We start from the raw sequence: 23,901 nt of genomic DNA, 5'->3' as shown, positions 1-23,901 counted from the left end.
CACGACTTCACGTTTCGAGAAGACAACCAGGCGTCTACCGCTAGCTGTCGTTGGTGTCTGGTGGGATCGAAGGGAAGCACACAGACTCACAGCACGTGGATCTGCCATGAAATTCCTATTGTTTTCATACCATCATGTTGATCCCTGAGGCGCTTTTGCGGATCCTTCTTCGCCTACCAAAGTTGTTTATCGCCAATCAATGCTCCTTGACAAGTCTACATTTATTGTGGTACCTCGTGTCATTTTGGAACTCGATCATCCAGAAGCAGAAATGGAAGCATCCACCAGGGAACGACACAGATAGCGGTCCTGCTTTGACAAAACGCGTGGACAGCGGGAAAGAAGGTTGGAAAATGTCACGAGACGGCATAAGGTGACTACGGTCCAGCTTCGTCTCGCGCACGCGCACTAACGCCTGACGGTGGTTGGGCTGGGCCGAGCGATAGCTTGGAGGAGGTGAGGCAGGCGGAGCCGCTCGGGAGGGCAGGTCACCTGCTTGCTCTGACCGGCAGGCCGTGCACAATAGTGGATAGACGCTGTGGTGCCAAATATGCATAATTTGAATTTTAACCACGGACAGGTGTTTATGGTATACATAAAAGAGGGTGCGGTGGGTGGGCGAAACGAGTGGGCGAGGAGGTTGAGAGGGGGAGGTGACGAGCCTACTGGCAGGTGGTAGGAAAGTGCTCAGGCTGCCGCTCGGCTGGACGTTTGCTGCCGGAAGGAGCCGGCACATGCACTACGAGCTGACCTATACAATTTCCAAGCCTAGGATTTCACTGTCTGCAATACTACGCAGGTCCTGGACGCAAGCAGTGATCGCACAATTACTTGCGATTCTCTTGTACTCGTTGTGCGGTAGTCTCATGAGGAGGAGTGCGTTGAATGGTTGTTCGAGTTGCTCGAGCAGCTCCCACGTAGCGTCGACCTCGCTCCCCGTTTGCGTTCCAACCCATTTTGGATGCCAAGGACGAATGAGAATATATGTCGTGGGATCTTCCCCAAGGCAAACCGACAGTGTGACCACTAAGGGCATCAGGTGCGAGACATGAATCTCGTATGTGTAACCTGGAGAGCTGGTGGAATTTTCTAGCAGTTTAGCCGCCACGACACGATAGGCGATGGAGGACAGGATGAGCCTACGGTGGAAAAATCGCGGGCGTGGTAACTTCGCAAGGATGTTGTACAATTTCCGTGCACCCTCGAAATTGAGGCTATCGCGTCTAGTAGAGTCGCATCGAATTGACTGCGTGCAGGGCACCGTCTGGTACGGTATAAGGTTGGCGGGGAAACAGCTGTGGAATGATGACGCCTCCCCAACCCAATCAAGAACCGAGATGTCTCCCGATTGTGATACGATCTCCGCTAAAAGACGTCCAAGCGCATTTTCCGCAGATTCCCCGTAGATAACAGGTAAGTGAACCTTGAAAATGCCGAAAAGACAGTAGGCAACATCTTCGGGTCGGGTGGTACAACGGCTTGATGCCCAGTGGAGTTTCGATCGTGGATCATCCATACCTGGAGAGAAGTCCTCAAGATGCCGCGCCGCCACTCCCGTTGCTTTTTGGAGCACTTCGAGCATAGTGGGGTCTGTTTTGTGGTTTCCGGAATCAGAGTTCATGCTGGGTGACCAGTCCTGCAAATAGAACAACAAGGTGCGTGAAGCCAGTAATTCCTGAAGTGTCCACCCGCGCTTGAACCAGATACTGCCAGCTAGTGAGCCAGCGTCGGAGGCATCAGACAGGTAAACAATTGTCAGGGATGATCGATGATACCAAGAAAACATGGATCCTATAGCTTCTTGAAGCTCTGCGCTGCTGTTTTTTTCGATGCAACAAGTATCGCTCCATGCCCATGAGAAAGTGTGTCTGAGTGAGACAAGACAAAACTGTTGGAGTTTCGCCAGACCCTCCGTCCGCTCCAAGTCATAGATCACTTCGCCTTCAATGTCGCGTAGTAATGGCTCGCGGACTCCCCATCTGTGGGATAGCGTGGTAAACCGAAAGAACAATGAAATCTTCGCACGGATCTGCGCTGGAGACGACAATGAATATAGCTCCAAGTATGCAGGGCTATTCACGAAATGGGATATCAGCGCATCCCGATTGCATAAGGCGCCAGTTGGTGTATGCAACAGTCGTGGTGGCATTTTTGCGACGGTTTCAGAAATAATGTTCGTGATCACCTTGTGGATATCGGTAGGGTCGGAAGCGTCTGTCACCGCCCTCGCTGCACAAACAGCCCCTTTTCCGAGCTTTGTTTGGAGACAATCTGCGAGACATTTCTGAGCCAGTACATGATCTGGGTGATCGGAGGGATTTTGTGCCAACACGTCATGTGCGAGCTTAATAGCCTCCTCCAGATCACTCCTGACACGAAGTGTCCGATATCTTTCGTGAAGGGCATTCGCGAGGAGGACCAGAGATCTGCAGCGATCTGGCAAGGATGCACATTCCGACGCAGTTCGGCGAAGATATATGATTTCCTCTAAATCCGCGACACTTCCCCTTCTGAAGCGCTTATAGAGGTAATCATCCAGCTCAGTGAGGGTCCCTCGCCACCTTGGGTCGTGCGGGGGCAAAGACGTCCAAGCATTTCGCCTGAGAGTGACAGCATCGTCCAAGTCTGCTCTCCTCCCTTCCTTTCCGAACCGCTCAGAAAGAAGGTCGGCGCAAGCGATGAGAGTTGAAATATACTCAGGGTGACTCGCGGGAGTGAGGTCCCGCACAACTCGCCCGAGTACGATTTTGGCGTCCAAACTGCTGTTCGTCGTTTCCTTTTTGTACCCTTCGAAAAGGTGGTCCGCAAGATTTTTGAGTCCCGCACGGTTATCTGGGATTTTCAGAGGGAGGCCCTTTAGAGTAAGTCTTCGGGAGCTGGGCATCTCATTTGCCTAAATAGAAATGGAGATATGGTCATCCAGCGAGTTTACCGAACGTGTTGGAGAGATGTACCTGAGTCTCAGCTATGTCTTTGAGAAGCAGCAGTGCCGCACTCCATGCTATTTCCGGTTGACCTTCGAACACTCCAGGGAACACTGATACCTGCCATCTTCGGCCACAATGGCTGTTCGATGACTTCATCACACTTTCCAGCTCCGACAACCGTTGACCAGGGCCTAACTTTGCATCCGCTGAACTCCCGATCGGCACTACATAAACGCGGGAAGGAACCATGGACTTGTTAGGAAATCTCATTGCAAACGTATCAAGGTGCCGCTGCATCACTATGTCACGATCCTTCGGATTTTTGGAAAGCGGGTGGAGAAAGAGGACGCCGGATCGACACTTTTTAGTGAACCTGCAGAGGTGGGTGAAAATATTCGGAGGGGAAGTTTTTGCACTTACCTCGACTTCAACCAAGATGTCATAAATCTTTCAGCGTAAAAGTCATTATCGGTATGAAACGACGGCGTGTTGACGACTAGGATACCATTCGTGCTGTCCTTGACGTTGTATCTGGATGCGCTCATGTGCCACTTGGTACAGGGGTGTCGAATCTCTCCGGCCTGAATAGCTTCATTCTGCGAGAGCGTTTTGGTGAACTACCAATGAATCAGGATATCCCGGCTACAATGAAGTGTCTGCATGCGTACCCAACTCTTGTCTGCTCCCGGTGGGCCAACCACACTGAGCGCACGGTGTTCAAAGGAAGACAAGGAAGAAGTGTTCCACCACTTACAAAATTACGAGATCAATTTCTGAAACTTCTGGAATCGCAATGATGGGATTAGAAAAGAGAGATAAAAGTTGGCGCAAGTAGGAATGGTGGCGCATCTCTAGTCTTTGCCTTTCTTTTCGTGCCTTCCGTAGTTGCGCTTCAATGTGCCTGCACTCTATCTCGAGCTCGGTCATCGGCCTCCGAACTGTCCGCGTCCTGGGAACTCCCCAAAATGGCTTTGGCGTTTCCAGTTCTTCCCGGAGAAGCTTCTGCAACTGCAGGTAGAGAGCATGACCAGCAAACGTCTCGTATAAGTTCCTTTCTGCATCCACCAGTTCCTGCTGGAGTAAAAGAGGTTGTCCTCCCACACCTAAATCCATGACAATGTTCCACGCGGACTTCTCGGAATTGTTGAATTGCATATGGCGAGCCCCTGCGTCAAGTAAGGGCTTCCACGAGTTCCCTTCTAGTTGTGACACCATAGTCTCCGCTGCACTGCGATCTTTCACCTGGTCCCACATGGTAGACACCAGTCGTACGCGCTCAGCAGCTTTGTCCCCACATATACAACAAAATATGTCCAGGCTTTCACACAGTATACCGTCCATTTGGCGGGTAATGTCGTGAGCGTAAATGACGCCCGTGAGAAGAATGCCCTCCCTATATCTGTACATAGATTAGCCAGTAACAGTATGATCATAAACACATCCACTCACTTCATCTCCAACCAATCAGCGATCGTTTGGAGTATATCTCCGCCCGGTCGATGGGGGTCATTGAGCCCAGGAGTGTCCACCAATACATATTCTTGGTTATTGCGCAGCTTCATTGTGATTTCCTTGATGTCCTGTGTACGCGGCCCAGCCCCAAGCATTGCCTTCCCTCCCTCAACTCCCGTAAGTTTGTTGATGAACTGTGTCCATTTAGCCGATGACTAGGATACAAGGATTCCTGGACTTACACTGCTTCGCCCGGGCCCCGCAGGTCCCATGAATCTAGAGCAGAGTGAAGGTATGAATGAAGAGTAAACTTCGTAAAAAGGAGGACATACAGAACAACTGTAGGCTTGGAAATCATTCTGCGCGTGTGAAAGGTATCTCAGCGGGGATGATTGTATATCATCCTCAAAAACTAGGCACGTGTGCACCACTGGTCCGCATGTTTCCAAACCTGCGCCCACGGATAACGTTACCTGCCTGATGTTTCAATCAATCACTATCCCAAACCAAGAACTGTGTGTGTACTTACTGGATCCTGAAAGACCAGTTACCCCGCTTGCGAATTCCGGAACAAGGGGGTCACCGCCTTCCATTGAGTGCCATTGATCTCGTGCTGCACGTCCTGAGACTTGCCGAGGGCCTCGCTGTGATTAATGGCGCCTCCCTTCGTTTGCTTCATTTGAGTCTCTACTGGGACATAAACCCAATAGCCTTACACACACCTTTAGTTAAAAGATGGCTTTCCCTATTGCCTGAGCCCCCCCACAAAGGACTTGGGACACTACCAAGATGTCCATGCCCGAAAAGTTGACGTGTTGCCGTGCTGACTGATTAGTACGCCTTCCAATCTGGGTGATCCTCGTGCAATCCTCGTGTGTATGTCCTGCCTTGTGGTGCTATACCAAATGCAGTGCAGTGCTAAGCCCCAGCCCCGCCTTCTCGCACCATTCCCCTGCGTTTCCTCATGTCTCGGTCGCAGGTAAACCCGCCTGTCCTTCACGCGCTCCTTCAGCTAATAGCGGATCAGGGTCGCTCTCTATCTCACCCTCCAATAAGGCGTGGGGTTGACGAAGTGGAAGGGGAGTCCTCTACCTTTGCGGCCGCCAGCATCGTTTCCGCTCCTTTGGGCAATGCATCTGAATGCGATCCGTACGAGGATGATCGTCGCACACCGCCGAGAAAAAATTGGAATGTCAACACTTGGCTGGACAGGCTCCACTTGTTTCCCAGCGCCCGTCGAGATGGCGCCCCTGTCGACCTTGAAGGTAGGTGCGATGAAGCCAATGAGCAAGTTCCACTTCCAGTATCGTCGATTGAAGAAGTTGTGGTCAGCCCGGACGATATCATTATTGCGTGCGTCCGTATAGTTCACTTATGGATGCTTGACCTTAATGATCAACGGCAGTGTCATGGGTCCCACCGGCGCCGGAAAGACCACAGTGAGCATCGCGCACGTTTCTACATTTTTTCCTCAATGAATGCACTAGTTCATCGACTGCGCACTTGGAAGACCCGATGCTGATTGTGGGGCGACTTCCCATACAAAAGAAGTGCGCCCTGTCCGAATTCCCCACTTCGACGGCGTTCGCGACATTGTTTTGGTTGACACACCAGGATGCAACAATTCATTCATGACAGATTTCCAGGTTCTCTGGGAAATTGCAGAGTGGTTGAATGCGGTGTAAGCAGCTCGCTTGGCTGCAAGTGATTCCAATTCTGATAAGGTTTTAGGTATAGAAAAGGCGTTAAATTGAGCGGTATCCTATATTTCCATCGGATTTCAGACACCAGCATTCAAGAGGCACCGTCAAGGAACTACAACATTTTCAAAGAACTATGTGGCAAAGACAACTGCAAGAATGTCATATTCGTTACCACGATGTGGGATCAAGTATGGGAAGAGTTCGGCTCGGAACGCGAACAGGATCTACAGTCTGACTTCTGGCAGGCGATGATCAGTCTAGGATCCACCACTCGCCGCTTCGAAAGGACCACCGAATCTGCTTGGGATATAATTAACTCGGTTGCTATTTCACCGCTGTCTGAGCGCCGCCCGCTTCAAATCCAACGGGAAATGGTAGATAAACATCTATCGCTTGACAGAACATCTGCAGGAAGAACGATTTTAGACAGGCTTCTCAGTCTCAGGCCCCGCTCCGAAGGGCTTCTCGCACGGATTAAAAAGGCTACAGGGAGGCCGAGTTATCGGACGACGAAGATCACTGTCACCTTCACCTATGATCCCACCGATGCGGAGTCCGTTGAGACAGGAATATACAGTTCTGGAACTTGCAGCGTGGAAGGTTATCGAAGTGCTTTGCCGCAGATAACAACTACTTTGCGGACCGCCTTTGACGCACCAGAAGTTGCCCATATCGATTATCTGAAGGACGCAATCGCACCATGTCTTAGCATTGCTCTGTCTATTGAGGCAAGTGAGTCAGCGCGTGATGTTGAAGAGATTTGATGACCCCTTTATTAAAGACCATGACGGGAACGCACCATGCGCATTTCCAAGTTTTGGAAACCGCTACGCTGCTGATAAATGCTGCCGTTGACCGTGCGAAAGAGGCGACGTTCTCGCCAAATATACAGGCAGCGGTCAGCAAGTTTGCGAAGTATGATGATGACGAATGTCACATGTATAAACTTAATACCTTGCCAGGGAAATAAACCAGGTGCAGGAAATCATCCAGGATCTCGCCCAAAGGACACCTGAAGCACGACGTGTCCTTCAATCGACAGATGTCCGTATCATTTCTTTCTGCGCACATTCGATACGCCAGGTGCGCGAGGTCCTCACGGTACGTGCAAAGGCCTACCTGTGTCGCTTGCGGCTGATAACTTCTGCAGTCGGCATCCTCCATAAAATATGACCTCCGTGGTATCGACAAAGGTTTGGTGGCCCTGAAACGGGCCTTGGAGATTGTTGGTACTTTCTCCTTTTCGTGCCTCGGAGTGATCATCTTATGACCATCGATTAGGACAACTGCAGTTGCGGCATTCCCGTAGAGCCAGAGCAAGCCCTTTCACCCTAAATACCATATTGTAAGCGGCTGCGTCAACATCTCACTCTCCAGGCAAGGTTTGGGCAACCGCCATTGATCGTATTACCCATTTGCATGTACGACATTCATGTATATGTTCGTTTGTGTCCCTAGATGTTCTGTACAACGTGATTCTCCCCCTTCCCATTCCATGCTACATGTTATGCGGTTCAAGTGATCGTCTTTTGCAGGTCCGTGTCGTGGTCCATCTTTTCTGCCTCACAATTCAGAAGTATACCTCCTTATTTACCCTGTAGCCGCTGCAAGAATCTGCCTGTATGTCAAATAAAAAAATTCCTAACCAAGGACTGTCAAACTGCAAGCCTGGAATCCAGAGTCACTAGTCATAGAGCGGAGAAGAGGTGCGCGAATGACGAATAACATTCGAAATAAGAGTACATACACAACAACTGCGGGCTTCAAAACCATTCTGCGCCTGTGAAGGGATTTCCACGGGGGCGACTATGTATCATCCCCAAAACTGGGTACGTGTGCATCCACTGGTCCGCATGTTCCAAAGGACTCATTTGAACTCGCGCCCACTGGTGACGTTACCTGCGTGATACTTCAATCAACCACACCATCCCCAACCGACAAGTAATGGTGTTTTGTGCGTGTGCGTGTGCTCGATCTTGAAAAACCAGTGGTCCGTTTGCGGAACAAAGGCGGTCACTGCCTTCCAATACGCATCATACCCTGAGGCCTTATACCTTAAGGCCTTATGTCGTGCGCCTGTGACTTGTCAAGGACCTCCTTATGATGTGATGCAAGGCGTTTTCTTGACGAGTCTCTGATGAACGTAAAGTGGCAAGGACAAAGATGTCATAGTTGGTCGTCTTCGTGTGGGCGGCCTGTTATGCAGTGCCATGGCGAATGCACGGTGCCGGCAGTCCTCCCAGCCTTGCCCCAGCATTCTCCTGCGCTTCCTTATGTCTCCGTCGCAGGTAAACCCACCTGTTCTTCACGCGTTCCTTCAGCTAATAGCGGATTAGAGTCGCTCTCTATCTCACTCTCCAATAAGGTGTGGGGTTGACGAAGTGGGAGGGGAGTCCTCCACGTTTGCGGCTGCCAGCATCGTTTCAGCTCCTTTTGGCAATGCATCTGAATGCGAACCGTACGAGGATGATCGTCGTACACCGCTGAGAAGCGATTGGAATGTCAACACCTGGCTGGACAGGCTCCACTTGTTTCCCAGCACCCCTCGCGATGACACTACTGTTGACCACGAAAGCAAGCATGATCAAACGAGGGAGACAATGCCGCCCCCTACATCACCCACTGAAGAAGTTACGATTACCCCAGATGATATCGTCATTGCGTGCGTCCGTGTAGCTCAATCATGGATCCTAGACCTTAGTAATCAAAAACAGTGTCATGGGCCCCAGTGACTCGGGGAAGACCACAGTAAGCATCCGACACATCTCTAAACATCCTCCTAGACGAATATACGTAGTTTATCGACCGCGCAGTCGGAAGACCCGATGTAGGCTGTGGATCGACTTCCTGCACAAAGGAAGTGCGCCCTGTCCGATATCCCCACTCCGATGACGGTCGCAACATTATCTTGGTTGATACACCAGGGTGCAATGATACATTCATGCCAGATTTCCAGGTTCTTGGGGAAATCACACAGTGGTTGAATGCGATGTAGGTAGTTTGCTTGGTTTAAAGCGATTCCAATTCTGATATCGTTGTAGCTACAGCAAAAACGTCAAATTGAGCGGCATCCTGTATTTCCATCGAATTTCGGACCACAGAATTAGAGAAGCCCCGTCAAGGAGCTACAAAATCTTCAAAGAGCTTTGTGGCAGAGATACCTGCAAGAATGTCATATTCGTTACCACAATGTGGGACGAAGTATCAGAAGAGGTTGGCTCGCAGCGTGAACAGGAACTGCAGTCTGATTTCTGGCGAGCAATGATCAAGTTGGGATCGACCACTCACCGCTTCGAAGGGACTACCGAATCTGCTCGGAAAATAATCAATTCCGTCTCTATTTCACCGCCGGCTGAGCGCCGCCCACTTCAAATCCAGCGGGAAATGGTAGATAAACACCTACCACTTCACAAAACAGCTGCAGGGAGAACAATTTTAGATAGGCTTTTCAATCTCATGCCTCGTTCCGAGGGGATTTTCGCACGGATTAAAAAGGGTACGAAGAGAACGAGTTTTCGGACGCCGAGTGTCACCCTCACCTATGATCCCACCGATACCCAGCCCGTTGGGATGGGAATAAGCAGTTCCGGGGCTTGTAGCGTGCAAGGTTACCGGAGTGCTTTGACTCAGGTAATATTCACCTTGCAGGCCGCCGTTAGCGCTCCAGAACTTGTCCGTATCCATTACCCGATCGCTCCGTGTCTTGAAATTGCTCTGTTCATTGAGGTAAGTGTATCGGCGGCGTGATATCGAAACGATCTGATGACCATTTTACTAGTCCATGCCGGAAACGCACCACGCACTTTTTCAAGTTTTAGAGACTGCTATACCACTGATCAATGTGACCATTTACCGTGCAAAAGAGGCAAGGTTAACGCGAGATGTAAAGGCAGCAGTCGACGAGTTTGCAAAGTAAGAGGAGGATAAATGTCACATGCAATAACCTAATGGCCATGGCAGGGAAATGAACCATGTGCATGAAATCATCCAGGATCTCACCAAAAGGACGCCTGAAGCACGACGTATCCTTCAATCGACAGATGCCCGTATTATTTCTTCCTGCGCAAAGTCGATACGGCTATTGCGCGAGGTCCTTTCAGTGCGTGCGAAGGTCTACCCACGTTGCTTGCAGCTGATGACTTCCGCAGTCGGCATCCTCCATAAAATACGACCTCCGTAGTGTGGATGATGGTTTGGGGGCCTTGAAGCGGGGCTTGGAGATTGTTGGTATTCTCTCGTTATCGGCCCTCGGAGTGGTTATCTTAACAGTATCGATTAGGACAATTGCAGCTGTGGCATTCCCACAGAGCCAGAGCAAGCCCTCTCGCCCTAAATGTTGGTTGTGACTTGGAAATGCGTGAATCTCTCACAAACACCATTGCTCCATCTCCATAAGCCGTATTAACTGATGTTCATACACATTCATTCTTCCGCCCCTAGTTGTGGTGCACAAAATCATGTTGCCACCCTACACGTGGTTGAGCTCCTCAAGTGACTTGACCATCATTCGTAGGTTCGTGTTGCGGTCCCCCTTCCTACCTCACTTGCCAAGAAAACACAACACATTTCTCCACAGACACCGTAGCCACAGTAAATGTTTCCGTTTCAATTCGCAGATGTAAACAAAAGCATTCCTAGCATATATTTGTGTGCTACTTGGCTTGATGTCAAACTGCGAGCTTTTCTGCCGCCGCTGGTAATTTCCGAGTACTGTGTACGTGCATACTTAGCTTGACCGATGGCTCTAGAGCCTGAGCGCGAGCAACGAACAGAAAGGTAAGGTCATGGGAAATCCCTAGTTCGTCAATCCTAACTACTAATAACGCTGCGCGATTCCACGTTTCGACCCGACCTATATAAGAGGACAAGGCGTCTATCTTCACAAGCTGTATATAGTTGATATTTGGTTGCTTCGAAGAAGCATACAGCACGCGAGTCTGCCATGAAGTTCCTGTTGTTTTCATACCATCATGTTGGTCGGCCCTGAGGCGCTTTTGCGGATCCTTCTTCGTCTACCAAAGTTATTCATCACCATCGCGAAACGATGCTCCTCAACAAGTCTACATTTATTGCGATACCTCTTGTCATTTTGGAACTCGATCATCCAGAAGCAGAAACGAGAGCATCTACCGGGGATTGACCCAGATAGAGGTCCTGCTTCGACAGAACGCGTAGATAGCGGGAAGGAAGGTGGGGAGGGAGATGCCAGTACTGGCAGTGCGACCACCGCGTGCTCCCGGGGTGAAGCCTTCGTCCCGGGTAATACACCCACACTACCCAGCTTCAATACGGTGCGCCGCATAATTGGTTGAGGAACTTAATAGCCTGATGTCGGTGTCAAGCCCGCAGTCGGGCCGCCTGTGGAGGGTGGGGTTTCAACCTTGAGCGTCATGCAATCCAGCCTACCAAGTGATACGAACCTCAACCGCAATCACTACCCGCCAGTGCAAACACATGAAGACTGGTACGTGAGATGCGATCGTTTTATCATCGCTGCTGTAGTAACCCTTGTGATACCAAAGCATGCACTGCTGCAAACCTCCGCTTAGACAATCTCTCTTTACAAGAATTTCGTTATATGGCCTAATTTACATGTTGATGTTTCTCGATCATCCTGGCTTCATCGAGCGCTCGCTCAAAGCTACACAGCATCATCATAAAACGAACGTTGACGAATGGAAAGAGTTTTGGAAAACGTTCCAAAAAGACGTCGGGAACATTAACTTGCTTGTAGGCTAGCCACAAGTGTGATATATGCATTCGCTAATAACTTTTTTTCTTGCAGGCGACCGTACTGCTGGCTGGGAATGCCAATTTCCTGAATATCACCAATCAGCATGGGTTGTCTTACTGGCCTCAGAAGCTGAGCTATGTATCTCTCGTGGCTGCATTGGGTAGTATTTTGATGGGGTTGGCGGTCCGGAACCCGAGATTCTTTGTGAGTTATCAATAGTCTCGGTTTTGTGGTCAATCTTGTTGAAATGAAATCCAGACTGCTTACTCGGCGTTTTACTTCCAAGTCATGGTATTGGTATTGGGGTTTCCGTTCGAGCTCTTCCTATACAGGTGCGTGAAGAGCACTTTGTTCGACATCGCCGTTCACGTGTTTGTTTTGTAGCATCATTCTATTCATTGCTGCACTCATTGTGCACCTCACTATTAATGCAGCAAAGCTCCAGATTTATGCGGCCGTTGCCATTATGGGCCTCGTGATCATATGTCTCTTTTTGTATTGGCTTGTCACGGAGCCATTAGATGGCTGGCAGTTTTTGCCCCAAGAGTGCAAGAGTCGTGGGACTGAGGAGCCTTTGCAAAACGCGTGAGCGCCTCTAGTGGAAGGAAGGAAGGATCTTGGGATGAGGTTGCTGGCTAGGTCGTACAGCTTTCGTTTGATTTCTTCGCACGGTGAAAGTGATATCCTTTTACATGATTGATACCCTGAAATGTATTGTAGGTGGCTCGAGTTCTACATGCAATGCTTTGTGTTGGGAAATGTGGCCGGAGGCTGCTTCTTCGGATCTGGACCTCACCTAAGTCGCTTTGCAACTGTCGTATGGTGTTGATATGCACCCAGTTATTCTTGGTTGCAACTTGTTCGACGCCACTGGGCCAATCACGAATACCCGGGGGAGCGTCGCTCTTTCCTCAGCCTGCGATAATGTCTGCTTCGAGGGAATCTATGACCCACGATCGGGCACGGTCCACGGGTGAGACTTTCTATTGAATCCCCCGTGTGAATTTCTTTTCGTCTCGTTTCAAGTCTTCCGCAGGAAAACAACCAGTTCTTTCCAGTTGGAGGATCGCCTCGGTAGATCATATGCAGCAACAGGTCATTATATGGCAAGTGATGATGCATCAAACTTGTTTAACGAGCATTCTATTAGCTGCAAGCAGAGAAGTCAGAGAGAGGACGTTCGTTTACGATGCACTAGCAGGATTTCCAGAGTCGCCCATGATCCCTTAAAATCGTGTCAGACCGTCCTCGTTGGACACAGGGATGAAAAAAAGTACCAGAGATGACGATTCATTCATCCCTTCTCCAACGAGCTACATCGCGAACAGCTGATCCATGGACAACCCGTTTTCATGAGGAAATCATTCCCTACCTCAGCACTTTCACAGGATCCTGCAACGTAGTCGTAGAACGACCACACGGATATTTTGAGGGAAGAGGGAACGATTCACAACGTCGACAACTGGGTGTTGCATCCGAAACATATCCCTAACAATCAGGCCTCCAGAGTCTTCGGTAAAAAAAGATAGTCATGTTACTTAAATAACTTGAACAAAGAACGGCAATCAGCAACCAATCGCAGAAATAAACCATACAAGAGGCGGATTTCATAACGTCAGATCCTAGCCGATTTCGTGCTCGCGGTCCTTCGCAAACCTCCATGCATCTGGGCAGGATAGTAGTGTCAGTGCAAGTAGGACTGATAGGCCGAGTACTGACTTTGTTCGGCGAGCGCTTTGGATGCATGATACGTTGTCAAGACAGAGGACTTATTTCCTTACTCTTTGAAAACCCCAAGTGCTCTAACATCCCAGTCTTTCTCAGTAAAAGCAGACATGAAGCGCCTGATGAACTGACTATAAGCATAAACAACAACTCGACATTCAATAACCATTATAAGACCTGAAAGCTTACGGACATGCACAGTATGCGAGGAGGGTGCTTTAGAACCCACCTGCAACCCACATCCAGCCCACTGTTATGTGGGAGGCTGTATGCATGATTACGTCTGCACTCTTGACTGCCACATCGAACACTCCTTCCTGAGTCTCTAAGTCAGTCTGACGGGTGCTTGTTTTGCCATTTGCAGGATAAACCTTGGTTATGTCCCTCTACAACAATGATTTCAAGTTTGCCATCAGCGCAGTTCGCGAAGTTGTCCTTTCCTTTCTTCACAGAACGAAGGGCGGCCAACGGAATATCCGTGTTCGAGGAGGTCATGAACGACCCACATGGCTATCTCAATTGTTGATCATTTGACTCGGGAGTCGGGGATTGGTACGGCTACCGAGCCAGGTGGTCCACAGGGTAGCTTGTCGTTGCTGGGGGGAGTCACCACATGTAGGCCGGTGTTGCAGGTTGTTGGAAACGACAACTGTAGCAACTAACCACCGATGTTGTCAGATTGGACACGCGGCTGTGCTGGCAACTCCCGTCGCAAACACCTTGTAGCCGAAGACCATGCTGGACACGCCGTGGCATCTGTAGCATGAAACGGAAACACGAACGGGCGCCGAGTACCACGTGTCATCTTCAGTAGGACTCGAAGCATTACCATGAGCATGACTTATGCAATCTTCGGGATCTAGGGTTATGACAAGGGCAGTACAATGGTTACTGTGTTTAGGTGACGTTAGTGTTGTTCGTTTACATCCTGTGGCCTCAAGACATGCGGACATCGTGCTCGTGGTTCTGAATAACCATCATGTCTGTCGCTGAAACGCTCCTGCGCATGCTTCTTCGCTTTCCAAAACTACTCATCGCCACTGTCAAACAATGCTCCTCGACAGCTTTACATTTGCTACGCTACCTTTTCTCGCTATGGAACGCGTCGGTTCAGAAGGGGAAACGAAAGTATTCTTTGGAAGATAACACAGATAATATGTCTCCCTCGAAGTCGCATGGGGAGAAAGATGGGGGAGCAGGTATCCACGTTGAGAGCGCAACTGCATTATGCTCCGAGGATGAAGGCTCGGCATTGGAACCTACACCACGTGGAACGGAGACAGTGAGCAGCTTTCCTGGCAAGATGTATCTTCATGACCTGATGTTGGCGTCAAGCCCGCACCTCTGCTGTCTGCCGAGGGTAGAGTTTCCACCTTGAGCACTCTGCGACCCAGCAGCACGAATCTGCCCGAGCCTAACCGCAGCAGATCGTCCACCAACGCAAGCGACTGATCAAAGCCAGTATGTGACACCTGAGTATTAATCACGGCGTCCAGACTGACTCTAGTCAAATTCAAGTTTACAGGTCTGCGCGCCTCCCCTCAAGAATCTGAAAGAGCTGTTCACAAGAACATCATTGTATAATTTGCTTTGCATGCTGATGTTCCTCGATCATCCTGGATTTGTCGAGCGCTCCCTCAAAGGCACCCAATATCGTCGTAAGACTGATATCAACAAGTGGGTGGCTTTTTGGGAGACGTTCCAAAAAGACGTCGAGAATATCAATCTGCTGGTAAATTGAGCCGTGAGTATGACACGTGTATCCGTTACTAAGCCCTTTTTTGCTGCAGGCTACCGTGCTACTGAGCGGGAATGTCAGCTTTCTGGCTATCATTACCAATAACGGATTATCGTACTGGCCGCAAAGGTTGAGCTATGTGTCGCTCGTGGCTGCGTTGGGAAGTATCTTGATGGGACTGGCAGTTCGGACCCCGAGATTCTTCGTGAGTGATCATAAAGCTTAGTTCCGTAGTCGATCCCGTTGAACTAGCATCCAGACAGCCTACACGCCGTTTTACTTCCAAGTGATGGTATTGGTACTAGGATTCCCATTCGAGCTCTTCCTATACAGGTGCGTAGGAAGTACACTTCACTAGATATCACCATTCACGAGCACGTTTTATAGCATTATTCTTTTTATTGCTGCGCTCATTGTACACTTCAGCATCAACGCGGCGATGCTACAGATTTATGCAGCCATTGTTATCATGGGCCTTGTGATCGTATGCCTCTTTTTATACTGGCTTGTTACGGAGCCTTTAGAGGGTAGGGAAGGCCGCGAGGAGGGTACAGCCCGTGGAGTTCAGGTTTAGCTTGCCCAATGAGTACATCTTCGATAGATACCTCAAGGTAACCTTGTAGTGTGACCCTTATGGAAAACATTTCCCTGGGCTGTGAGAACTGAAAGCTAAACTACATTAGTATGGTCGAACGGTGGACCCACATGGTATGTGTGTTATAGTACATATTAGTGTAGGACAATATGCTCGCGTTGCAACCTTGTAACTGGTACTCACATCGTAGCCTTCGGTTGGCGCGCGCTCCGGTATGGTTGTCCAAGCGTTCCTTCGAATCTTTGGTCGCTTTCCGAAGTTCTTTATTGCTATTGCCAAACGATGCTCGACGACAATTTTACATTTGCTGCGTTACCTCTTCTCGTGCCGGAATGCATCAGTCCAGAAGTCCATGGAAAATGGCACACGAAAGGGCCTTGCCTCGACTGCGTCCAGTACGGATAGCGTGACTCGAGTCATGCAGCTAGAGGAAAACGGCGGCATGAAGCCCGCCACCACACTGTGTTCTGAGGTCGGTGGCGTCAGTGGGGGTTCCGTCCTGCACCACACACAAGTTATTCCGCGGAGCGCTGAGAAGCATCAGACATCGTTCGAGAGTAGTACGGTGCGCCGCTTTCCCGACATGGCTATGATGTTGAGTTTGATGTCAGTTTCAAGCCCGCGACTGTCACAGACCCGGAAGTCGGCGACACGGGTGTGCAGCCTGTCATCCTCCTAAACACCGCGAGTGATGATGTCGAACTCCGCCCTCACAATGTTCTCCCCCAAGCACGTGTGCAGCGGTACGTACGACCTCCAAGTATTCGCAACAGCATCCAAACTGACATTCGTAACGTCAAAGCGAACCACCCCCATTAAAATACTCCTTGCAATTATTTGCTGTCTTTATTCTGGCGTTGGAAACGATTTCGACATGTTTCTTCCTTAATGGTTCTCTGTCCATTTTACGTTCTGTCAGGGATATGCAAGACGGGCGACAGACTGATATGGCCAAGTTTAATACGTTCTGGGGAGAGTTTCGAAGAAGACTTCAAAATGTCACTTTGCTGGTGAGTCTGACAGAGCAAGAGAGAGGTCCCTTCGGAAAATATTGATGTACTTCATTACTGAACCTCACGGGCAGGCCACTGTACTCTTAACTACGAATGTCGCCTTCCTTGCTATCCAATCCGTCGATCAGCCAGGAGTGTCTTATCTACCTCAGAAATGCTGCTACATTTCTATTATGGTTTCCTTGGGCAGCATTGTGGGTGGGTTTGCCCTTCGGATGCCGAGAGTTCTCGTATGTGATTTGGTCCATAATCTAATAGTCGACACTGTTGACGTCCCAATCAGAAGGGTAGCACAGCTTTCTACTTGGACGCCATCTCCCTGATTCTAGGGTTTCCGTCTGCACTCTTCTTATATGGGTATGAAACACTTTGGATGGTGATTGACCACGCCCTTACGAGCGCCTTTTACAGCCTCCTCTTCTTCTTTTTCGCTCTCATATTTCACATTGGCGATTCTGGACCAGGGCTTTGGTTATACTGGGCCTTCACGAGCTCCGCCATATTTTGGTTTGCATATGCAGCACTCTATCTTGTTATCACGGAGTCGTTGGAGAAACGTTTAAGTTCGTCTCTCGGCGGGGCCAATGGAGACGAGGAGGCCTCAAGGGGCCAGCGAACTCTGTGGGGCCTTTCAGCGATGCTATCATATCAGGGGTAATGGGTGCTGTTTGTGAAACAGAATAACCGCTAATATTGAAGCCGGCGGGAAGTTTGGTGCACAAGCCAGAGCGGAATGAAATGTCCTAAGATCTACGGATCAACGAGGCCCGAAATCAAGATGTCTAGATCGTCTAGGGACTACGTATATACCCTTTTTTGTCCTCGTAGAATGGTCAAGTTCATTTCAGTTACCCTATATACCCTCTCCCGACTCATACCATTTCAAATATCATACATAACTCGTTTTCTCAACCAGATATATGTCCAAACGGGTATTCGGAACTCCCTCTGGAAGGGATAAAACTACAACTTGAGAGTAAGTTAAGCTTTCCTTCTTTAGTGAACCTGGTGCCATGGGGGGATACATATCAAGAACTTCGAAAAACTTTACCCGACACTAAAATACATAAAAACTTTCATGCATCCTGCGCTCCGAGGTATCGATCCTGGAGAACAGATCACTCTCACTTTTCATGGTAAGAAGATATAAAGGACGATGCTTGCCGAGAAAATTTCTCCTGGCCCAGAATCCCAGTAAGTCAACCCCTGGTGATCGACAGATTGGATACCGAGAATTCCTATATTAGCGGCTAGCAGGATAGTTGCCTACCCACAAAGGCTCAGTGATAGATCACATTTACAATCGCGACCCTACTTACAAGCAAAATTAGTGTTCTCGACTCTCGACTTCATTTCGGAACTTGCACCAGAACACTTTCCAGTTCCTTACGTCTGTTTCGTGATCAACTTGTGTGATCTTCAAACAGCGCCCGACAACTCCAGAATGATCAAGGAAAAATAGCATGCACAGTATGTCATGAAGCGCTTTTGTCGCGAACAGTGGCTTCCTGAGGGGTTACTGTGTTTAGGTGACGTTGATGTTGTTCGCTTACATCCTGTGGCCTCAAGACATGCGGACATCGTGCTCGTTGTTCTGAATAACCATCATGTCGGTCGCTGAAATGCTCCTCCACATGCTCATTCGCTTTCCAAAAGTTACTCATCGCCATTGTCAAATGATGCTCCTCGACAGCTTTACATTTGCTACGTTTGCTTTTCTTGCCATGGAACGCGTCGGCTCAGAAGGGGAAACGAAAGTATTCTTCGGAAGATAACACAGGTAATATCTCTCCCTCAACATTACATGAAGAGAAAGGTGGGGGAGCGGGTACCCACGTTGTGAGCGCAGCTGCACTTTGTTCCGAGGATGAAGGCTCGGCGTTGAGTCGCAGACTTACACCACGTGGAACGGAGACAGTGAGCGGCTTTCTTGACAAAATGTATCTTCATGACCTGATGTCGGCGTCAAGCCCGCACCTCTGCTGTCTGCCGAGGGTAGGGGTTCCACCTTGAGCATTCCGCAACCCAGCAGCACGAATCTGCTCGAGCCTACCCGCACAAAGTATCCGCCAACGCAAGCGATTGATCAGAGCCAGTACGTGACATCTGAGTATCAATCATGACGTCTAGACTGACCCTGTCAAATTCAAGTTTACATGTTTGCGCGCCTCCCCTCAAGAATCTGAATGAGCTGTTCACAAGAACATCATTGTATAGTTTGGTTTGCATGCTGTTGTTCCTCGATCATCCTGGATTCGTCGAGCGCTCCCTCAAAGGCACATAATGTCATCGTAAGACTGATATCAACAAGTGGAAGGCTTTCTGGGAGATGTTCCAAAAAGACGTCGAGAATATTAATCTGCTAGTAAATCGGGCCATGAGGGTAACATGTGTATCCGGGACTTGGCTCTTTTTTGCTGCAGGCTACCGTGCTACTGAGCGGGAATGTCAGCTTCCTGGCTACCATTTCCAATAACGGATTATCGTACTGGCCGCAAAGGTTGAGCTATGTGTCGCTCGTGGCTGCGTTGGGAAGTATCTTGATGGGACTGGCAGTTCGGACCCCGAGATTCTTCGTGAGCAATCATAAAGCTTAGTTCAGTAATCGATCCCGTTGAACTAGTAACCAGACAGCTTACACGTCGTTTTACTTCCAATGTATGGTATTGGTACTAGGGTTCCCATTCGAGCTCTTCCTGTACAGGTGCGTAGGAAGTACGCTTCACCGGATATCACCATTCACGGGCACCTTTTACAGCATTATTCTTTTTATTGCTGTGTTCGTTGTACACTTCAGCATCAACGCGGCGATGCTACAGATTTATGCAACCATTGTTATCATGGGCCTTGTGATTGTATGCCTCTCCTTGTACTGACTTGTTACGGAGCCCTTAGAGGGTAGGAAAGTTCCTAAGGAGGGTATCGCTGTCGAGGTCAGCCGTAATTTGTTCAACGGGCGCATCTTTGATAGATACTTCAAGGTAACCTTGTTCCTTACTGAGTAGCGTGACCCTTATGTGAAGCATTTCACTGGGTTGTGAGAACTGAGAGCTAAACTACATTAGTATGGCCTGTGGACCCACAAAGTGTGTGCGTTGGTATATATCAGTGTAGAACAATATGCTCGTCTTGCAACCTTGCAACTGGTGCTCACTTCGTAGTCTTTGGTTGGCGCGCGAACCGGTATGGGTGTCCAAGTGCTCCTTCAAATCTTTGGTCGCTTTCCGCAGTTCTTTCTTGCTGTTGCCAAACAATGCTCGACGGCACTTCTACAATTGCTGGGTTACCTCTTCTCATGCTGGAACGCGCCGGTCCGCGAGTCAATGGAAAACGGCACAGAAAATGGCATTGCTTCGACTGCCTTCAGTACGGATAGCGTGACTCAAGTCATGCAGGCAGAGAACAACAGCAGCATCGGACCCGCAACTATGCTGTGTTCGGAGGTCGGCGGCGTCAGTGAGGACTTCGTCCTGCACCTCACACAAGCTATTCCGCAGAGTAGTACGGTGCGCCGCTTCCCCGACATGCTATGATGTTGAGTTTGATGTCAGTTTCAAGCCCGCGGCTGTCACAGACCCGGAAGTCGGCGACACGGGTGTGCAGCCTGTCATCCTCCTAAACACCGCCAGTGATGATGTCGAACTCCGCCCTCTCGATGTTCTTCCTCAAGTACGCGTGCAGCAGTACGTAGGACTCCCAAGTATTCGTGGCAGCGCCCAAACTGACATTTGTAACGTCAAAGCAAACCACCCCCATTAAAACGCTCCTTGCAATTACTTGCTACCGTTATTCTGGTACTGGAAGCGATCTCGACATTTTTCTTCCTCAACGGTTCTCTGTCCATTTTACGTTCTGTCAGGGATATGCAAGACGAGCGACAGACTGATATGGCCAAGTTTAATACGTTCTGGAAAGAGTTTCGAAGAAGACTTCAAAATGTCACTTTGCTAGTGAGTCTGACAGAGCAAGAGAGAGATCCCTTCGGAAATATTGATGTACTTCATTACTGAACCTCATGGGCAGGCCACTGTACTCTTAACTACGAATGTCACCTTCCTCGCTACGCAATCCGTCGATCAGAAAGGGGTGTCTTATCTACCTCAAAAGTGCAGCTACATTTCTGTCATGGTTTCCTTGGGCAGCATTGTGGGGGGGTTCGCCCTTCGGATGCCGAGAGTCCTCGTAAGTGATTTGGTTCATAATCCAATATTCGACACTGTTGACGTCTCGATCAGAAGGGTAGCACAGCTTTCCACCTGGACTCCATCTCTTTGATTTTAGGGTTTCCGTCTGCACTCTTCTTATACGGGTATGAAACACTTTGGATGGTGATTGACCACGCCCTTACGAGCGCCTTTTACAGCCTCCTCTTCTTCTTTCTCGCCCTCATATTTCACATTGGCAACTCTGGAGCAGGGATTTGGTTATACTGGGCCTTCACGAGCTCCGCCATAATCTGGACTGTATATGCAGGACTCTATCTCGTTATCACAGAGTCATTGGAGAAACGTTTAAGTTCCTCTCCTGACGGAGCCAACGGAGACGAGGAGGCCTCAAGCGACCAGCGAACTCTGTGGGGCCTTTCAGTGATACTATCGTGGCAGGGGTAATGGGTGCTGTTTGTGAAACTCGGAGTAACCGCCCATATGGAAGCCAGTGGGAAGATTGGTGTACAAGCCAGAGCGGAATGAAATGTCCTAAGATGCACGGATCGGCGAGGCCCGAAATCAAGATGTCTAGATCGTATATAGGGACTACGTATATACCCTCCATTGTCCTCGTAGAATGATCAAGTCTATTACGATAGATTTATATACCCTCTCCCGACTCATACCATTTCAAATGTCATAGATAACTCGTTTTCCCAACTAGATATATATTCAAACGGGTATTCACAACTCCCTCTCGAAGGGATATAACTACAACCTGAGAGAAGTTAAGCTTTCTTTAGTGGATCTGGTGCCATGGGGTGGACACAAATCAAGAACTTCGATAAATTTACCCGACACTGAAATGCATAAAAACTTTCATGCGTCCTGTGCTCCAAGGTATCAATCTTGGAGAACAGATCACTCCCACTTTTCATGGTACGAAGATATAAATGACGATGCTTGCCAAGAAAAATTTCTCCTGCCCCGGAATCCTTATGCTCGAATTACAAAGCCTCCTTATCTTCACGGTCCATGCTTTTTATGGAAGAAGCCAGATGTCCATCGAGTGGCTCCGTTATAAGCCAGTAGAAAACGAGAGACGCGATGAGGAGGGTAATGACAAACGCGCCCCAGCAAACCTGAGTCACTGCGGCATTCTTGCCTAGATGTACCACAATTGCAGCGGTAAAAAGGAGGCTATAAGAAGTGTTTGTCAAAAATGTGAATCAAAACAGGCGTTCCTTATCTTACCCGTAAAAGAAGAACTCGAATGGGACGTCTAGAATCAGTACCATGACTTTGAAGTAGAACGGCGAGTGAGCCGTCTGGCATTATAAATATATATCAGAGTGTTGATCGACCATTGAATTCGGTTGAACCTCTTACGAAGAATCTCGGCGTTCGGACGGTTATTCCCATCAAGATACTACCCAGTGCGCACAGTAGAGACATGTAGCATAACCTCTCGGGCCAGTAAGTCAACCCCTGGTGATCGACAGATTGGATACCGAGAAATCCTATATTAGCAGCTAGCAGGACGGTTGCCTACCCACAAAGGCTCAGTGACAGATCACATTTAAATCGCAACCCGACTTACAAGCAAATTAGTGTTCTCGACCTCATTTCGGAACTTGCACCAGAACACTTTCCAGTTCCCTACGTCGGTTTCATAACCAACTTGTGTGATCTTCAAGCAGCGCCCGATGACTCCAGGATGATCAAGGAAAAATAGCATGCACAATATGTCATGGAGCGCTTTTGTCGTGAACAGTGGTTTCCTGAGGGGAGGTGCGCAGCACCGCAACCTTGGATGTCAGAAGTGTTAGTATGGGCGCTGAGATACATACTCGGGCTTGTCACATACTCCTGCGATCGCGTTCCTGTGGGTGGGTGCCAGGGAGGCTTGGGAGCGGAGAGTTTATTCCCCTCGTTTAACAGGGATTGCATTTGGGGCGCGTTCGAGTCATTGCCCACGAGAGACACCGGAGCTGCGGGCTTGTTTCTGACATTAGGCTTCTAGGTCACGACTAGTCAGACATTTGGCGCACAGTACTTGTGGGAGCTGGTATGATAGGCTGTGTATTATCCAAGGCAAAACCCCCAACTTCGGAACATTGTATGGTGACATGGTCGCCTCTGCCCCCACCCATGATGTATGCTATCGAAGGAAGGCCACTATCTGCGGCACCCTTCAACAAGTACTTTCTTTTCCACTTCGCGACCGACGCGTTCCAGAGTGATAAGAGGTATCGTAGCCATTGTAAAGTCGCCGCCGAAAGTCGCTTGTAAATGATCAAGGATAACTTCGGAAGGCGAAGGACTCGCAAGAGTGTGTTGGGGGTCAACATGATGGTATCAAGACAGCGCCAGTTTCATGATGGACGCCCAATGACAATCTGGGCATATCGTAGCTTCGTCTTCGTCTCGGTGATAGCTCATCCAATCGTTGGCAAAGGGTAAACCGGTCCCCATATCAGCCGATGTGTGATTGGCTCGGGAAGTCGGCGTGCTTCTAAATTTATAGTAACTTCCCACAGCCGTAACAAAATATTAGTACGTACTACGCAGAGAACTTTGTCCGCCAAATACTGCCCGGCCCTCCGCTCTGTAATGTTCTTCACCGCATCGCTGCGGCGAGTCTTACTCGGGGAGTGCAGGTTAATCTTGAATGAAGGCGTGCGAAGACGCTGGGTGTCTGTCATGAAGGTGCCTCACTCGGAATTGAATACTTACGAGCTGTATGTGATTCATATATCAGCAGGCTCAACACAGGTCAATCCACCGCCTCTACTCACAGTACGCCCAAATACGGGTACCCCAGCCGAACAACGACGTCTCTGCGGAGCCTTATCCATTTATGTAA

At 49.3% G+C, this 23,901-nt stretch overlaps 10 protein-coding genes across 10 annotated transcripts; 8 read left to right on the top strand and 2 right to left on the bottom strand.

The window, feature by feature from the left end:
* Positions 1–564: 564 nt before the first annotated feature.
* On the bottom strand, positions 565–5,180 carry F5J12DRAFT_324334 (uncharacterized protein). The gene is made up of 10 exons (XM_051738902.1): positions 5,102–5,180; positions 4,909–5,043; positions 4,712–4,856; positions 4,622–4,655; positions 4,377–4,573; positions 3,682–4,326; positions 3,596–3,629; positions 3,348–3,523; positions 2,955–3,300; positions 565–2,893 (listed from the first exon to the last, which is right to left on the bottom strand). Exons 3-10 carry the CDS (start codon positions 4,735–4,737, stop codon positions 752–754), a joined length of 3,600 nt encoding a protein of 1,199 aa, XP_051597226.1. The 5' UTR covers positions 4,738–4,856; positions 4,909–5,043; positions 5,102–5,180; the 3' UTR covers positions 565–751.
* Positions 5,181–5,425: 245 nt separating this feature from the next.
* On the top strand, positions 5,426–7,493 carry F5J12DRAFT_849999 (uncharacterized protein). The gene is made up of 7 exons (XM_051746494.1): positions 5,426–5,732; positions 5,785–5,818; positions 5,867–6,060; positions 6,111–6,810; positions 6,864–7,183; positions 7,233–7,307; positions 7,364–7,493. Exons 2-5 carry the CDS (start codon positions 5,789–5,791, stop codon positions 7,050–7,052), a joined length of 1,113 nt encoding a protein of 370 aa, XP_051597225.1. The 5' UTR covers positions 5,426–5,732; positions 5,785–5,788; the 3' UTR covers positions 7,053–7,183; positions 7,233–7,307; positions 7,364–7,493.
* A 799-nt stretch (positions 7,494–8,292) lies between these two features.
* F5J12DRAFT_955814 (uncharacterized protein) lies at positions 8,293–10,557 on the top strand (the record flags this gene model as incomplete). Its single annotated transcript, XM_051749867.1, has 8 exons — positions 8,293–8,370; positions 8,419–8,744; positions 8,797–8,830; positions 8,880–9,073; positions 9,124–9,808; positions 9,861–9,994; positions 10,043–10,181; positions 10,231–10,557. 8 exons carry the CDS (start codon positions 8,293–8,295, stop codon positions 10,426–10,428), a joined length of 1,788 nt encoding a protein of 595 aa, XP_051597224.1. The 3' UTR covers positions 10,429–10,557.
* Positions 10,558–11,384: 827 nt separating this feature from the next.
* F5J12DRAFT_324176 (uncharacterized protein) lies at positions 11,385–12,725 on the top strand. Its single transcript, XM_051738900.1, has 5 exons — positions 11,385–11,546; positions 11,605–11,812; positions 11,868–12,020; positions 12,075–12,148; positions 12,201–12,725. The coding sequence occupies exons 1-5, from the start codon at positions 11,473–11,475 to the stop codon at positions 12,403–12,405; spliced, it is 714 nt and encodes a 237-aa protein (XP_051597223.1). The 5' UTR covers positions 11,385–11,472; the 3' UTR covers positions 12,406–12,725.
* A 1,520-nt stretch (positions 12,726–14,245) lies between these two features.
* Positions 14,246–15,930, top strand: F5J12DRAFT_849981 (uncharacterized protein). Its single transcript, XM_051746493.1, has 7 exons — positions 14,246–14,351; positions 14,405–14,823; positions 14,877–14,971; positions 15,060–15,273; positions 15,332–15,484; positions 15,539–15,612; positions 15,667–15,930. The coding sequence occupies exons 2-7, from the start codon at positions 14,521–14,523 to the stop codon at positions 15,851–15,853; spliced, it is 1,026 nt and encodes a 341-aa protein (XP_051597222.1). The 5' UTR covers positions 14,246–14,351; positions 14,405–14,520; the 3' UTR covers positions 15,854–15,930.
* A 633-nt stretch (positions 15,931–16,563) lies between these two features.
* On the top strand, positions 16,564–17,377 carry F5J12DRAFT_849980 (uncharacterized protein). The gene is made up of 3 exons (XM_051746492.1): positions 16,564–16,884; positions 16,959–17,244; positions 17,299–17,377. The coding sequence occupies exons 1-2, from the start codon at positions 16,798–16,800 to the stop codon at positions 17,208–17,210; spliced, it is 339 nt and encodes a 112-aa protein (XP_051597221.1). The 5' UTR covers positions 16,564–16,797; the 3' UTR covers positions 17,211–17,244; positions 17,299–17,377.
* Positions 17,378–18,401: 1,024 nt separating this feature from the next.
* On the top strand, positions 18,402–19,892 carry F5J12DRAFT_849975 (uncharacterized protein; the record flags this gene model as incomplete). Its single annotated transcript, XM_051746491.1, has 9 exons — positions 18,402–18,558; positions 18,581–18,804; positions 18,858–18,982; positions 19,039–19,144; positions 19,184–19,252; positions 19,311–19,463; positions 19,518–19,591; positions 19,646–19,742; positions 19,776–19,892. The coding sequence occupies exons 1-9, from the start codon at positions 18,495–18,497 to the stop codon at positions 19,890–19,892; spliced, it is 1,029 nt and encodes a 342-aa protein (XP_051597220.1). The 5' UTR covers positions 18,402–18,494.
* Positions 19,893–19,970: 78 nt separating this feature from the next.
* F5J12DRAFT_323941 (uncharacterized protein) lies at positions 19,971–20,897 on the top strand. The gene is made up of 2 exons (XM_051738899.1): positions 19,971–20,393; positions 20,446–20,897. The coding sequence occupies exons 1-2, from the start codon at positions 20,073–20,075 to the stop codon at positions 20,644–20,646; spliced, it is 522 nt and encodes a 173-aa protein (XP_051597219.1). The 5' UTR covers positions 19,971–20,072; the 3' UTR covers positions 20,647–20,897.
* Positions 20,517–21,625, top strand: F5J12DRAFT_849971 (uncharacterized protein). Its single transcript, XM_051746490.1, has 4 exons — positions 20,517–20,837; positions 20,911–21,069; positions 21,123–21,196; positions 21,251–21,625. The coding sequence occupies exons 1-4, from the start codon at positions 20,751–20,753 to the stop codon at positions 21,495–21,497; spliced, it is 567 nt and encodes a 188-aa protein (XP_051597218.1). The 5' UTR covers positions 20,517–20,750; the 3' UTR covers positions 21,498–21,625.
* Positions 21,626–21,851: 226 nt separating this feature from the next.
* F5J12DRAFT_323869 (uncharacterized protein) lies at positions 21,852–23,744 on the bottom strand. The gene is made up of 7 exons (XM_051738898.1): positions 23,600–23,744; positions 23,087–23,547; positions 22,903–23,033; positions 22,636–22,843; positions 22,425–22,583; positions 22,290–22,363; positions 21,852–22,235 (listed from the first exon to the last, which is right to left on the bottom strand). The coding sequence occupies exons 2-7, from the start codon at positions 23,384–23,386 to the stop codon at positions 22,043–22,045; spliced, it is 1,065 nt and encodes a 354-aa protein (XP_051597217.1). The 5' UTR covers positions 23,387–23,547; positions 23,600–23,744; the 3' UTR covers positions 21,852–22,042.
* Between the last annotated feature and the right edge of the window lie 157 nt (positions 23,745–23,901).

The sequence above is a fragment of the Pisolithus orientalis genome, assembly GCF_024613125.1.
Source record: "Pisolithus orientalis strain OTSU chromosome Unknown F5J12scaffold_31, whole genome shotgun sequence".
NCBI lineage: Eukaryota > Fungi > Basidiomycota > Agaricomycetes > Boletales > Pisolithaceae > Pisolithus > Pisolithus orientalis.
Note: the sequence above shows the minus strand (reverse complement) of the source record. Positions and strands in the feature narration are given on the sequence as shown.